Source organism: Cervus elaphus, chromosome 3 (assembly GCF_910594005.1).
Source record: "Cervus elaphus chromosome 3, mCerEla1.1, whole genome shotgun sequence".
In the NCBI taxonomy this organism is placed as follows: domain Eukaryota; kingdom Metazoa; phylum Chordata; class Mammalia; order Artiodactyla; family Cervidae; genus Cervus; species Cervus elaphus.
Window position 1 is genome coordinate 41,148,819 of NC_057817.1, and position 15,914 is coordinate 41,164,732.

Sequence of the window (15,914 nt, forward strand, 5' to 3'; positions counted from 1 at the left end):
TTCTTGTCTGATTATTTTTTTCCCTTCTATTATCTCTGGGTTTTGTTTGTTCTTTATTTTATAGTTGCTTTACATATAAAGTTACATTCTTTACTTAAGGTTTTTTTCTTGTTTTACAAGATAGGTTTGTATCAATATAAACTTCCTTCTTACAACTGCTTTTATTGTGTCAATAGATTTTGGAGTATTGTGTTTCCATTTATATTCATCTCCAGCTATTTTTTGATGAACTTTTTATTTCAGTCAACCACTGGTTGTTTAGTCACATGTTTAGACTCCACGTGTTTGTGTTTCTTTCTTTCTTTTTGTAGTTGATTAACATCTTAGGAATCAGTGAACTAAAATGGACAGGAATTGGTGAGTTTAATTCAGATGACCATTATATCCACCACTGTGGGCAAGAATCCCTTAGTAGAAATGGAGTAACCCTCATAGTGAACAGAGGAGTCCAAAATGCAGCACTTCCGTGCAGTCTCAATAACGATATAATGATCTTGGTTTGTATCCAAGGCAATCCATTCAGCATCACAGTACTCTAAGTCTATGCCCCAGCCACTAATGCTGAACAAGCTGAGATTGACCAGTTATAGGAAGACCTACAAGACCTTCTAGAACTATCATCAAAAAAAAAAAAAAAGAAAGAAAAAGAAGAAGATGTTGTTTTCATTATAGGGGATTGGAATGCAAAAGTAGGTAGTCAGGTGATACCTGGAGTAACAGGGAAGTTTGGCCTTGGAGTACAAAGTGATTTGTACTTGGATTTGCCATTGGAGTACAAAATAAATTTCTGAATTTAGTGAATAAACTATGTTCAATTTATCCGTAGCATTAATATTTTCAGAGATATCAATCAAAAGCCCTCTATTAACAATTCATATTTAAATAGGATACCTAAAAACCTGACTGACCTGAAACTGGCTTGTAATAAGAAAAACTTACAAGTAATTTTTCTCAGGCCTATAGGTGATCAAATTAAATGGTACAAAGTCCATTTATAAAACATGCATAATTAAAGGACAAGTTTTCATCTTTCACTTAGAACTCAAGACTTGACAGAAGCAGAAGAGATTAAGAAAATGTGAAAAGAATACACAGAAGAACTGTACAGAAAAGATCTTAATGACCTGGATAACCAGGCATCCTGAAGTGTGAAGTCAACTGACACCTTAGGAAGATTACTTTAAGCAAAGATAGTTGAGGTGATGGAATTCCAGCTGAGCCATTTAAAATCCTAAGAGGTGGTGCTGCTTAAGTGCTGCCCTCAATATGTCAGTCAATTTGGAAAACTCAGCAGTGGCCACAGGACTGGAAAAGCTCAGTATTCATTCTAGTCCCAAAGAAGGGCAATGCCAAAGATGTTTAAATTATCATTCAATTACACTCATTTCATATGCTAGTAAGGCCATGCTCAAAGTTTTCCAAGCAAGGCTTTAGCATTACATGAACTGAGAACTTTGAGATGTACAAGCTGGCTTTAGAAGAGGTAGAGGAACTGGAGATCAAACTGCCAACATTCGTCGTATCATAGAGAAACAAGGGAATTCTAGAAAATCATCTACTTCTGCTTCATTGACTATGTTAAAGACTTTGACTGTGTGGATCACAAAATAACTGTGAAAAATCTTAAAGAAATGGGAATACCAGACCACCATACCTGTCTCCTGAGAAACCCATACGAGTCAGTTAGATCCGGACATGGAACAATTAACTAGTTTAAAATTGGGAAAGGAGAATGTCAAGGCTAATATATTGTCATCCTGGGTATTTAACTTCTACGCAGAGTACTTTATGTGAAATGCTGAGCTGGATATATCACATGCTGAAATCAAGATATCTGGGAGAAATATCAACAACCTCAGATATGCAGATGAGGTTGCATTATAGTGGTATATGACGCTATAATGGCACTATAATGGCAGAAAGTAAAGAGGAACTAAAGAGCCTCTTGATCAGGGTGAAAGAGGAGAGTGAAAAAGCTGGCTTAAAACTCAACATTAAGGAAACTAAGATCATGGTATCTGGTCCCATCACTTCATGGCAAATAGAAGGGGGAAAAGTGAAAACAGTGACCAATTTTATTTTCTTGGGCTCCAAAATCACTGCAGATAGTGTCTGCAGTCATGAAGTTAAAAGTCACTTGCTCCTTGGAAAGAAAGCTATGACAAACCTAGACAGCTTATTAAAAAGCAGAGACATTTTTTTTTGCTGACAAAGTTCTGTTAAGTCAAAGCTATGGTTCAGTAGTTGTACAAATTTGAGAGTTGAACCGTAAAGAAGGCTAAGCATTGAAGAATTGATGCTTTCAAATTTTTGTGCTAGAGAAGACTCTTGAGATTCCCTTGCACTGCAAGGAGATCACACCAGTCAATCCTAAAGGAAATCAACCCTGAATATTTATTGGAGTGACTGATGCTGAAGCTGAATTTCCGATTCTTTGGCCACCTGATATCAAGAGCCAACTCACTGGAAAAGACTCTGATGCTGGGAGAGATTGAAAGCAAAACGAGAAGGGACCAGCAGAAGTTGAGATTTTTAGATAGCATCATCAACTCAATGGGCATGAATCTGAGGAAATTCTTGGAGATAGTGAAAGATAGGGAAGCATAGTGGCTGCAGTCCATGGGGTCACAAAGAGTCAGACATGACTTAGTGACAGAACAGTGTTCTGATTGATGTGAGTTAATACCTCATTGTAATTTTGATTTGTGTTTATCTAATAATTAGTGGATAAGGAAATCTTATAATTAGTGGATAAAGAAATGGAGAAGGAAATGGCAACCCACTCCAGCTCTTGCCTGGAAAATCCCATGGACAGAGGGAAGAGCCTGGTAGGCTATGGGGTTGCAAAGAGTCAGACACGACTGAGCGACTTCACTTTCACTTTGAATAATTAGTGATGTTGAGCATCTTTTCATGTTATTTTTGACTATCTCTATGTGTTGGAGAAATATCTGTTTAGATCCTTTGCCCTATTTTGTTTAGGTTGTTTACTTATTTGATACTGAGTTGTTTGAGCTATCTGTGTATTTTGGAGATTATTGCCTTGTCAGTCACTTTGTTTGCATATATTTTATTTTATTTTTTGATCTACCTCCTAGAATAATGATAATAAAAATTAAAATATGGGACCTAATTAAATTTAAAGGCTTTTGAACCTCAAAGGAAACAGCAAAAAAATGAATGTGTCTTTCTTATAAGCATGTTCTTTTATAGAATCAGAGTTCAATAATCGAAATCAGGAAACTTTGCAAGAAAATAATGAAGTTATATATTCCACATTCTATATTCAAATTACACCAGTTGTCCCAATTTTTATAGCTATCATTCTCTAGTCTAGAATTTTAGTCAAAAATTGTACATTGAGTTTAGTTGTCCTAATTTTTGTCACTTTTAACCTAGAATACTCAGCCTAATTTTCTTTTTTTACCTTGCCTTGTTTTGAATAAGAATTTTAGCTTTACAAAAATGTTGAGAAAATACTGCAGCAAATTTTGCATACTCCTCACCCACTTTCCTTTAATATTCATATTTTGCATTGTGTGTGTGTGTTCCTAGCTTAGTCGTGTCTGATTCTTTGCAACCCCATAGACTTGTTACAAACCAGGCTCCTATGTCCATGGAATTCTCCATGTGAGAATACTGGAGTGGGTAACCATTACCACCTCTAGGGGAATCTTCCCAACCTAGGAATCAAACCCAGGTCTCCTGCATTGCAGGCAATTTCTTTACCCTCTGAACCACCAGGGAACCCCATATTTTACATTACTGTGGTATGTTTGTCACAATATACAGATGTCACTACACTTCCCTCATAGCTCAGTTGGTAAAGAATCTGCCTGCAATGCAGGAGACTGGGGTTCCATTCTTGGGTCAGGAACATCCTCTGGAGAAGGAAATGGCAACCCACTCCAGTATTTTTGCCTGGAGAATCCCATGGACAGAGGAGCCTGGCAGTCTATAGTTCATGGGGTTGCAAGAGTCGGATGTGACTTAGCGACTAAGCCAACCTACAGACTTTATTAGAGTTTCACTTGTTTTTCTGTGAATGTCATTTTTCTATATCAGAATTCACTTCAGGATTCCTTTTTCCATGTAGTCGTCCTCTACTATTCTCTGTTATGTGAAAATTCCTTAGTCTTTCCATGATTTGGGTATCTTTGGCAGTTTGAGGAGTATTAGGTATTTTGTAGAATGTTTTTCAAATTGGGATTGTCTAATATTTTCAATATATCTAGATTGTGGTTATAAACTTGAAGGGCAAGATTACAGTGGTATAATGCCCTTCTTATTACATCATATCAGTGTTACGTGATATCAATATGGCTTATCGCTGGTGATTGTCAGCACTGATCACTGACCAGTGTGGTGCATACCAGGGTAAAATTGCTCAACATAATGGTGTATCTGTCCTTTTGTTTGTACAGTCAGTTCTTAATGTATTTTGCATAGATGCATGCAATACTGAGATTATTATATCTTCCTAATCAGTTGAACCTTTTATTATTGTACAGTGATGACTTTCAGATATGTTTACCAATAATGTAGATACACTGGTTTGCGTTAGTTATTTTTGTTTCCTTTAGTGTAACTTTCCATTTTTTGAATTTTCTAAATTTTTAAATTTTAATGTCTTTTAAATAGCTATGTATGAATTTTATTCTTTATACAGAATGACAGTTTGTTTTTAATCTGCAGCATTTAGTTCACCAGCTTCCCTGGTGGCTCAGTGGTAAAGAATCCACCTGCAATGCAGGAGTTGTGAGTTTGATACCTGTCGGGATCATCTTGTCAGGAAGATCCCGTGAAGAAGGAAATGGCAACTCACTCAAGTATTCCTGCCTGGGAAGTCCCATCAACAGAGGAGGCTGGCGGGCTACAGTCCTATGAACAGAGGAGCCTGGTAGTCACAAAAGTGTCAGACATGACTTAGCAGCTAAACAATAGCAACGACAGCAACATTTAGTTTATTAATGTGTATTTTTGTAACTGTTGCCCTGGATTTAATTTGATCACTTATTTAGTGCTTCTCACGTGCTCCACTGTTTTTTCTTTAGTGTCTTTGGAATTGCTAATATTTTTAAAACATCATTCCACAATCTTCCTTATCTTTTAGATATAAAGTCCTTAAGAATTTTAGTTTCCTAGGAATTTGTAAATATTTTTATGTAACTTATCAAATTCTATTTACTTTAAAGCATCTTGTACTTTCTTCCTGAATAATAAAAGTACATCATGGGACTTTAACCTAAATTCTCAGCTTCCTGATCAATGCTATCATCATTTGCATTTGTTATTTAAGTTTTTTAATATTACTATTATTGACTTATTGATAATATTAAGATAGTAAGTAAATATTTATTAAATTTTTGCATATTTACAACTTCCCTTATTATTTCTTCATTCATCTTATGTTTGGTTATTCTCCTTCATCTTTCAGAAATTCCTGAACAAATGTGCTTGCCTATGTTTTTGTTGGTTTTTAGTTGCTAAGTCGTGCCTGACTCTTTTGTGGCCCCATGGACTATTGCCCTCCAGATTCCTCTGTCCGTGGGATATCCTAGGCAAGAGTTCTAGAGTGGGTTGCCATTTCCTTCTCCAAGGGATCTTCCCAACCCAGGGACTGAACTTAGATCTTCTGCATAGTGAGGCGGATTCTTTACCACTGAGCCACCACAGAAGCCCATTCTTGGCTATAAATTCACTGAATTCTATTTTGTTTAAAAATAGTTGAAGTTCATACTTGTTCTTAAAAGAGATATATACAGACCTAGGGTAACAGTTATTTTCTTTTGAAACCATTCAAGAAACTTTTTCAATTGTCTTTTATCTTCCAATGCTTCTTCTCAGTAATCAGCTCTAGTAGTCCTATATTTTCTCCATATATTCTTAATTATTTTTATAGTTCTTTGCTAGTTCCTCATATTTCCATTCTTCTCTTTACGTTTTAGGTATAGTATACATACTTACAAGCTTCCCAGGTGGTGCTAGTGGTAAAGAACCTGCCTGCCAATGCAGGAGGCATAAGAGACCCAGGTTCCATCCCTGGGTTGGGAAGATCCCCTGGAGGAGGGCATGGCAACCCACTCCAGTATTCTTGCCTAGAGAATCCAATGGACAGAGGAGCCTGGCAGGCTACAGTCCATAGGGTCACAGAGTCTGACTGACAGGACTGAATGTCATGTATATTATGCATAGTATTTTTAGCGTTTAAGTCTGCTTTCTCTGGAGACTCTAGAATATGGAACATTTTTTCTTTAGGGTTTTGAGATATTTTTAAATGAGTTCACATATATTTTTACACTTTAGTGTGATAGTATTTTGAGATGTAGTTTGAATGCAAACCCTTCCACAGAGACTTTTCATTTACCAAGTAACTGTGATCATTTGAATTAAGGTGAATTCTCAGTTTGAAGTTTGTCACTACTCTAGTAGTGAAAATTAATATAACAAGCCTGACTGAGGTCTGAATAATTAGGAGACATTTTTTCTGTTCATTAATCACTGCATTTTAAAGCATGGATTTATTTTGTAGATCCTGTCAAGGAGAATGTTTATGTTTAATTCATGCTACAACCAGGCAATATAGTCATTGTGATCCAAGCTTTATGCTGTGAAATTGTTTATTTATTGAATTTCCCACCTTGTGAGTTCTTCCTCACCTTTTGGTGGGGAGGAGGGTTCTCATTTTTATGCCCTAAGGAACCATAAAAAACAAGCTTAAGAGTAAACACTCTAGGGTTTACTTCTGTTCATCTTTCTGGCTTTACATCTTCAGTTTCTGTTTGGTCCTTACTTATTTTGATAGGTTTTCAGAGCATTTATAAATACTATTTGCAAATTTTATTCAGCATTTTAAATTATTTTCAGGTAGATGTTCAGTCAAGATGCTTTAGTTTGCCATAATATTGAAAGTATAAATCTTGTGATTCACAGAGAAAGAAATTTTTAAAAAAATTCAGTGGTATTACAAAAATTAACTGATTACTGATATCAGAATGATACTAAAAATGATGTTTTTATTATTCTAAGAAAAAATGTGCAAGGATAAAGTAACTTATCTTTTAGTCATAAAGATCTGGAGAAAATGTCATATACAAACTGGCATTAGATTATTGGAGATGATTCATATTTTTTAAGACAAAAACACTCATTTGATTCTAATTCAATAACCTGTAGTTCCCTAGAAAAGCAGAAGAGTCTGGACTATGATTTGTGATAGGAAAAAAGAAGCATGAAGTATACCTTTAGATCATTAGGATTAGTCTTTGAAAGATTCCCTCAGGTAAAGCAGGGAACTATGAACATACCTTGCATTCTCCTAGTGCACTTTGCTTTTGGTGTCAGCAAGAAGTTTTTGAGCATAAATATTATATGCCATAGACATGTAGAGATAAAATTGTGTGGAAGTGTTGCTTTGCATAATTTTGCTTATGTATTATATATTTTCCTAAAACAATGTTATTGTTTATCTGTTATTAACAGATATTTAAATCTGTTGGTTTACAAGGAATTTATAGGATGAATTTTGCTCTTATAGAGTTTATAATCAACTTGAGGAAAGAGGGTTAAAAACATGGGATTGTAATAATTTAGGAAAAATTAAATGCTAAACTTACAGAATTGGCTTTAAGTGCGATAGAAATGCGGAGAAGGCCAAGTTTTGTGTGAGATTGACTGGGATAAAGTTTCCTGTAACAAGTAAAACTTCATCTGGAGATGTATGGAGTTTGAGGCAGAATAGGGAGGAGTTTATTCTTACCATCTTCTGCTTGACCACGTTCAATTTACTTTGATTCATGGACCTAACATTCCAGGTCCCTATGCTATACTGTTCTTTGTAGCTTCAGATTTTGCTTTCATCTCCAGACACGTCCACAAGTGGGAGTTGTTTCTGCTTTGGCCCAGCCACTTCATTCTTTCTGGGGCTATTTGTAATTCTCTTCTGCTCTTCTCCAGTAGCATATTAGACACCTTAAGACCTGGGGACTCATCTTTTGGTGTCATATCTTAGCAGCAGTTAGAATCCCGGTATGGAACAGCTGGTTCAAGATTGAGAAAGGAGTATGACAGGGCTGTCTGCTGTCACCCTGTTCATTTAATCTACATGCTGAGTACATCATGAGAAATGCCATGCCAGGCTAAATGATTTACAAGCTGGAATCAAGATAGACAGGAGAAAACAACATCCTCAGATATGCAGATGACACCACTCTAATGGCAGAAAGTGAAGAGGAACTAAAGAGCCTCTTGATGAGGGTGAAGGAGGAGAGTGAAAGAGTCAGCTTAAAACTGAATATGAAAAATAGCATCCAGCCCCATTACTTCATGGCAAATAAAGGGGGAAAATGTGGAAGTAGTGACAGATTTCCTCTTCTTGGGCTCTGAAATCACTGCAGATGGTGACTACAGCCATGAAATCAGAAGATATCTGCTTCTTGGCAGGAAAGCAATGACAAACCTAGACAGTGTGTTGAAAAGCAGCGGCATTACTCTGCCAACAAAGGTCTGTACAGTCAAGGCTATCATCTTCCCAGGGGTCATGTATGGTTGTGAGAGCTGGACAGTAAACAAAGTGAAGCACAGCAGAATTAATGCCTTCAAACTGTGGTGCTGGAGAAGATACTTCAGAGTCCCTTGGGCAACAAGATCAAACCAGTCAGTCTTAAGGGAAATAAACCCTGAATACTAGTAGGAAGGACTGACGCTGGGGCTGAAGCTCCAGTATTTTGGTCATCTGACTAAAACAGCTGACTCACTGGAAAACTCCCTGATGCTGGGAAAGATTGAGGGCAGAAGAAGAGGGTGTCAGAGGATGAGGTGGCTGGATGGCATCACTGAAGCAATAGACATGAACTTGGGCAAACTTCGGGAGATGGTGGGGGACAGGGAGGCCTGGCGTGTTACAGTCCATGGGGTCGCAAAGAGTCAGACATGACTAGGTGACTGAACAACAACAGGGAAGAGTTTTAACACTGCAGTATGCTAAGGTGTAGAATTCCTGCACAAAGAAAAAATAAGCCCAAATAAATAACCATATTGAAAGAAGAAAGAAATATTGAAAACCAAATTAGGAATACATTGTAATCCCATAATAGATATCTTAGAAGTCATGGGACAATATTTCTCATATTATAGATATTGCATTATATTGTATTAATTATCTATTATAAACAGTGTGAAGCTATTGGAGATTCTTGGGCAAAGTACTGACATGTTGAAAAGATTTATTAGTAAGTGTGGATCTATTAGTAAGTGTGGATTTATTAGTAAGTAGGATAAACTCATGGAGAAGGCAATGGCAACCCACTCCAGTACTCTTGCCTGGAAAATCCCATGGATGGAGGAGCCTGGTAGGCTGCAGTCCATGGGGTCTCGAAGAGTCAGACGCGACTGAGCGACTTCACTTTCACTTTTCACTTTCATGCACTGGAGAAGGAAATGGCAACCCGCTCCAGTGTTCTTGCCTGGAGAACCCCAGGGACGGGGGAGCCTGGTAGGCTGCTGTCTATGGGGTCGCACAGAGTCAGACACGACTGAAGAGACTTAGCAGCAGCAGCAGCAGCAGGATAAACTCAAGTTTGAAACTGGGGATATATTTTATTAGAGCACAGTTATTAGTAGTATGCTTTTTTTGGTTATATAAAAATAGCATGTATATTTAAAATTAATTTATTTGTTACATAATATTAGTAGAAATATCATTGTGTTTAAATATGCTTTTTGTTGTTTTAGAGGAATTCCAGGGAAGAAGTGTGGTACAATCATACTTACAGCAGAGGAATTAAGCTGTTGCAGAGTAAGTAAATATTTCTTTGGATTAGACAATAGTTCCAAAACTTCTTTGAATTGGTATTTCTCAAACTATATTTAAATGATTTTTCTTGAGTAATTTTAGCAAAAATAATTAAAACTAAATTATATAATTCTATGATTCATAAAAATATTATTTTAGGTAGTACTTTAGCTAGGGAGGCTACATTCTATAGTCCAGTTTTAACAGTCTTTTTAATGAATAGAAATTGTTAAGATAAAACCTAATATCATTTTGGGGTGGCATTAATATGAGGAATTGTCAATTGTATTAGTTAAATTTTTGTAAAAATTTGAAGATTTTATATGTGATCCTGAAGAAATATTTCTAGTCACTTGTCTGTAACCATTTTGTATAACAAACTTTTCTGTATTTCTGACTAAATTAATTCAGTATTTACATATGGTGTCATATTTTCTTAGCTTGGGAAGCCCACATTTATAGAAATAACCAGCTACCACTCCAACTGAGTGTAATGACATAGAGCGTATATTTATTAATCTTAGAAAATGACTAGTTTTAGCTGTGATTTGTGGACCTAATCAGCTTTCATACTTCTTGTCTCTGAATTTGTATATGTATATGATAATCTATGTTTATTTGATGGAGGATACATATTCTTTATTGTGACATTAAAATGCTACTTTGACAAAATCTTGATATTATCTTGTATAACTGTGCTAATGAACAAACTATTTTAAGTTCTGTTTTGAAATAGATGTAACATATCAAGGGCATAGATTGAGAGTATTGCCAGTCTGCCTCTTAAACATATTTTGCTTTCAATTCTGTAGTTTAATTTGGAGGAACAGAAAATTATAAAGCTTCCATGCAAATGAAATGGAATATGTTATTTAGTGATCTAAAGGCATTTTCATCACTGTTTATAAAAATAAAGCTTTTAAAACTTCTGAAATTTCCTTTTAATATATTTATTAATAATACTAATTATTCTTTATGTATTTCCCATACTTAGAAATTATAGATCTAGAATTTTTAAATTTTTAGGAATCTTGACCTAACTTCATGTATGCATCCTATATTCTGATTCTTAGCTAAAGACATTGATAATTAGCATCATTGAAATAATATGACTGTGCTAGTAGACAAAACAAGTGTGTTCAAAGCAGTGATGATAGTTAACTTCAGAAGTGAGAATGTGTTTTATTTATTTTTTTAACTTTTTATTTTATATTGAAGTGTAGCCGATTAACAGTGTTGTGATAGTTTTAGTGGGCAGCAAAGGGGCTCAGCCACGTGTGTAAATGTCGCCATTCCCCTCCAGACTCCCCCCGCGTTCATGCTGCCACATAACACTGAGCAGAGTTCCCTGTGCTACATAGTCGGACCTTTTGATTTTCTATTTTAAATATAGCAGTGGGTACCTGTTGATCCCAAAATTCCTAAGTGTCCCTTCCCCCAACCCATTCCCCTAACAACCATAAGTTAAGTCTGTGAGTCTGTTTCTATTTTGCAGATAGGTTCATTTGTATCATTTCCTTTTAGATTCCACCTATAAGGGATGTCATAGAATGTTCCACCATCTCTGTCTGACTTAGTTCACTCAGCATGACCGTTTCTAAATTCATCCAAGTTTTAAGTGTGTATTTTTATGGTACTTTAAAAATATCAGGCATTATCACTTAGAATTTGTCATGAAATAATTTTATTTCATATTAGAAATTATCAAATTGACAAGTAGTTTCTTGAAAACACATTGCCAGTTGTTAGCTTGAGCATACAATGTGGAATCAGGACACCTAAATTTCAGTATGTCTCTTTCACTATTTGGCTGAATGAAAAGTTTTGGAGCTTTAATTTCTACATTTGTAAACTGCTGAAAGTCTTCATACAGGTGCACTTCAATTTATTGTGCTTCACTTTATTGCATAGTGCATATGTTGTATTTTTTTGCAAATTGAAGGCCTGTCATAGACCTGTGGGGAAAAAGTCTTTGGCATCATTTTTCCAGTAGTATTGCTCACTCTAGTCTCTGTGTCACATTTTACTGGTTTTTCCAAAATAACAAAATTTCTCATTATTATTACGTTTGTTATAGTGATCTGTGATCAGCGGTCTTTGATGTTACTATTGTAATTCTTTTTGGGCACCAAGGAATTAATAAAAGTGTGTGTGTTGCCTGCTCCATGAGCTGGCTGTTCCCCCATCTCTCTCCCTCTTGCCAGGCATCCTTATTCTCTGAGATACAACAATATAGTAATTAGGACAGTTAATATCCCTATAATGACTGCTAAGTGTTGAAGTGAAAGGGAGATTCACACATCTCTCACTTTAAATCAAAAGCTAGAAATGATTTAGCCTGATGAGGAATGGCTGTCCAAAGCCAAGCTGAGATAGGCTGAAAGCTAGTCCTCTTGGGTCAAATGACCCAAGGAAAAGTTCTTGAAGGCAATTTCATGTGCTACTCCAGTGAATATATGCGTGGTAAGAAAGCAGAACATTCTTACTGCTGATATGGAGAAAGTTGTAAGATCAAGCCAGCCACAACATTTCCTTAAAAGCCAAAGTCTAATCCAGAGGAAGGCCCTAGTGCTCTTAAATTCTGTGAAGGCTAAGAGAGGTGAGAAAGCGGCAGAAGAAAGGTTTGAAGCTAGCAGAGGTTGGTTCTTGGGGTTTAAGGAAAGAAACTCTGTCCGTAAGATAAAAGTACAGGTGAAGCTCAACAAAATATCCAGATGTTCTAGCTAGGATAATTAATGATGGTTGCTGCTGCTGCTGCTGCTAAGTCACTTCAGTCGTGTCCGACTCTGTGTAACCCCATAGACAGCAGCCCACCAGGCTCCCCTGTCCCTGGGATTCTCCAGGCGAGAACACTGGACTGGGTTGCCATTTCCTTCTCCAATGCACGAAAGTGAAAAGTGAAAGTGAAGTCGCTCAGTCGTGTCCGACTCTTTGCGATCCCATGGACTACAGCCTACCAGGCTCCTCCATCCGTGGGATTTTCCAGGCTAGAGTACTGGAGTGGGGTGCCATTGCCTTCTCCGAATGATGGTTGCTACACTAAATAAAAGATTTTCAGTGTAGATGAAACTACCTTACATTGGAAGAAGATGCAATTTAGGACTTTCATAGCTAGAGAAGAGAAATAGGTGCCTGGTTTCCAAGCTTCAGAGGACAGACTGACTCTCTCGTCTTGCAGATGGTAACTCTAAGGTGATTTCCATTTAGAAAGGTGCTTCGCGTGTGACTCAGTGGTAAAGAATCTGTCTGCCGGTGAAGGAGACAGAAGATGCAGGTTTGATCTCTGGGTCGGGAAGATCCCATGGAGGAGGAAGTGGCAACCCTCTCCAGTATTCTTGCCTGGAAAATCCTATGGACAGAGGAGCCTGGTGGACTATAGTCTGTGGGGTCATAAAGAGTCAGACACGACTTAGCGACTTAGCGCACATGCAGCACGTCATTTAGACAATTCTTGGGCCCTTAAGAAATATGCTCAATTTGCTCTGCTTATGCTCTATTAATGAAACAATAAGGCCTGACTGACAGCATATCTGTTTGCAACGTGGTTTACTGAATCTTTTAAATTAATTAATTAATTAATTTTAATTGGAGGATAATTACTTTACAATATTATGACAGTTCCTGCCAAACATACCAGTTTCAGCCATGGGTATACATTTGTCTCCCCATCCTGAATCCCTCACCAACCTCTCCCCACCCCTATCCCCCTGGGTTGTCCCAGATCACTGGTTCTGGGTGCCCTGCTTCACTCATCAAACTTGCACTGGTCATCTATTTTACATATGGTAATATAAATGTTTCAATGCTATTCTCTCAAATCATCCTACCCTCCCCTTTTCCCACAGAGTCCAAAAGTCTATTCTTTACATCTGTGTCTCTTTTGCTGCCCTGCATGTTGGGTCATCACTACCAAACTTCTAAATTCCATATATATGTGCTAATATACAGTATTTGTCTTTTTCTTTCTGACTTTCTTCACTCTGTATAATAGGCTCCAGTTTCATCCACCTCATTAGAACAAACTCAAATGCATTCCTATTTATAGCTGGGTATTTAAGCCCATGAGCTTCCCAGGTGGTGCTAGTGATAAAGAACCCGCCTGACAATGTGGGAGACATAAGAGATCCAGGTTCGATCCCTGGGTTGGGAAGATCCCTGGAGACGTCCATGGCAACCCACTCCAGTATTCTTGCCTGGAGAATCCTGTGGACAGAGGAGCCTGGCAGGCTACAGTTCATTGGGTCACACAGAGTTGGACATGACTGAAGTGACTTAGCACTGCACATTTAAGCCCACTGTTGTGACCTATTGCAGAAAAAAAAAAGGTTCCTTTCAAAATAATACTGCTTATTTACAATGCACCTGGCCACACAAGAGTTCTGATGGAGATGTATGAGTTTGATGTTATTTTCATGCTTACTAACACACTAATTCTGCAAACCATGGCTCAAGGAGTAAGTTTGACTTTCAATTCCTATTACTTAAGAAAAAATACATTTCATAAAGTCATAGCATCCACATTCCATAAAGTTATATGAAATAATACATTTCATAAAGTCATAGTGATTCCTCTAATAGATCTGGGCAAAGTCAATTGAAAATCTTCTGAAAAGGATTCACCATTCTAGATGCCATTAAGAACATTCGTAATTCATGGGGAGAGGCCTAGATATCAACATTAACAGGAGTTTGGAAGAAGTTGATTCCAACCCTCACAAGAGGATCACTTGAGGGATTTAAACTTCAGTGGAGGAAGTAACTGATGATATTGTGAAAATGGCAAGAGAATTAGAATAGAAAGTAGAGCCTGAAGATATGACTAAATTGCTGTAATCTCATGATAAGACTTGAATGGGTGACAAGTTGCATCTTATGGATGATCAATGGAATGGGTTCTTCAGATGGAATCTGTTGGTAAAGATGCTGTGAAGGTTATTGAAAGGACAACAAAGGTTGTCGAATATTATATGTACTTAGTTAACAAAGCAGCAGTATGATTTGTGTGGATTGACTTTGGTTTTGAAAGAAGTTCCAGCTATGGGGAAAATGCCAGCAAATAGCATTGCATGCTACAGAGAAATCAATTCTAAAAGGAAGAGTCATTTGATGGGGCAAATTTCATTGTTGTCTTATTCTAAGAAATCACCACAGTCACCCCAAACTTCAACAACCATCACCCTGATCAGCCAGCATCTGTCAACATCAAGTCAAGGCCCTCCACCAGCAAAAAGATTATAACTTGCTGAAGACTCAGATGATAGTTAGCATTTTTAGCAATTAAGTATTTTTAAATCAAGGTATGTACATTGTTTCCTTAGACATATGCTACTGAACACTTAGTAGACAAAGTATTGTGTGCAATAACTTTTGTGTGCACTGAGAAACCAAAAAATTGATGTGACTTGCTTTATTGTGATAGTCACTTTATTGTGGTGGTCTGGAACAGAATCTACAATATCTTCGACATGTGTATGTATCTCCCCCAGGTGGTTCTTTACAGAATTAAAAAGGGGCTGTATTTCTTTCTTGAGAGAGGAAAAGAGCTGGAGGAATCAGATGCCCCCAACTTCAGACTGTGCTACAAAGCTGTAGTCATCAAAACAGTATGGTACTGGGACAGAAATAGACATATAGATCAAAGGATCAGGATAGAAAATGCAGAGCCAAACCCACACACCTGTGCCCAATTAATGTATGATAAAGGAGGCAAGACTCTGCAATATTGGAAAGACAATCTCTTCAACAAATGGTGCTGGGAAAACTGGACACCTACATGTAAAAAAAAAAAAAAATGAAATTAGATCATTCCATACACAAAAATAAGCTCAAAATAGGTCAAAGACCTAAATGTGAGACCAAACACTATAAAACTCCTAGAGGGAAATATAGGCAGAACACTCACTGACATAAATTGCAGCAATATCTTTGTCTATCTCCCAGAGTAATGAGGAAAAAAACCAAAGATAAACAGATGGGACCTACTTACACTCAAAAGCTTTTACACAGCAAAGAAGACAGTAAACAAAATGAAAATATAACCCACAGATTGGGAGAAAATATTTGCAAATGAAATGACCCACAAGAGATTAGTCTCTAAGATTTACAAATAGCACATGAGGCT

The 15,914-nt window shown here is 37.0% G+C and overlaps 1 protein-coding gene across 1 annotated transcript in view; it reads left to right on the top strand.

Moving 5' to 3' along the window:
* The window catches only part of CPNE8 (copine 8), a 260,899-nt gene that overhangs the window by 118,863 nt on the left and 126,122 nt on the right, over positions 1-15,914 (top strand). The window contains exon 7 of the mRNA XM_043887094.1: positions 9,733-9,796. Within this exon, the coding sequence (XP_043743029.1) occupies positions 9,733-9,796 (64 nt within the window). The remainder of the gene's footprint in view (positions 1-9,732; positions 9,797-15,914) is intronic.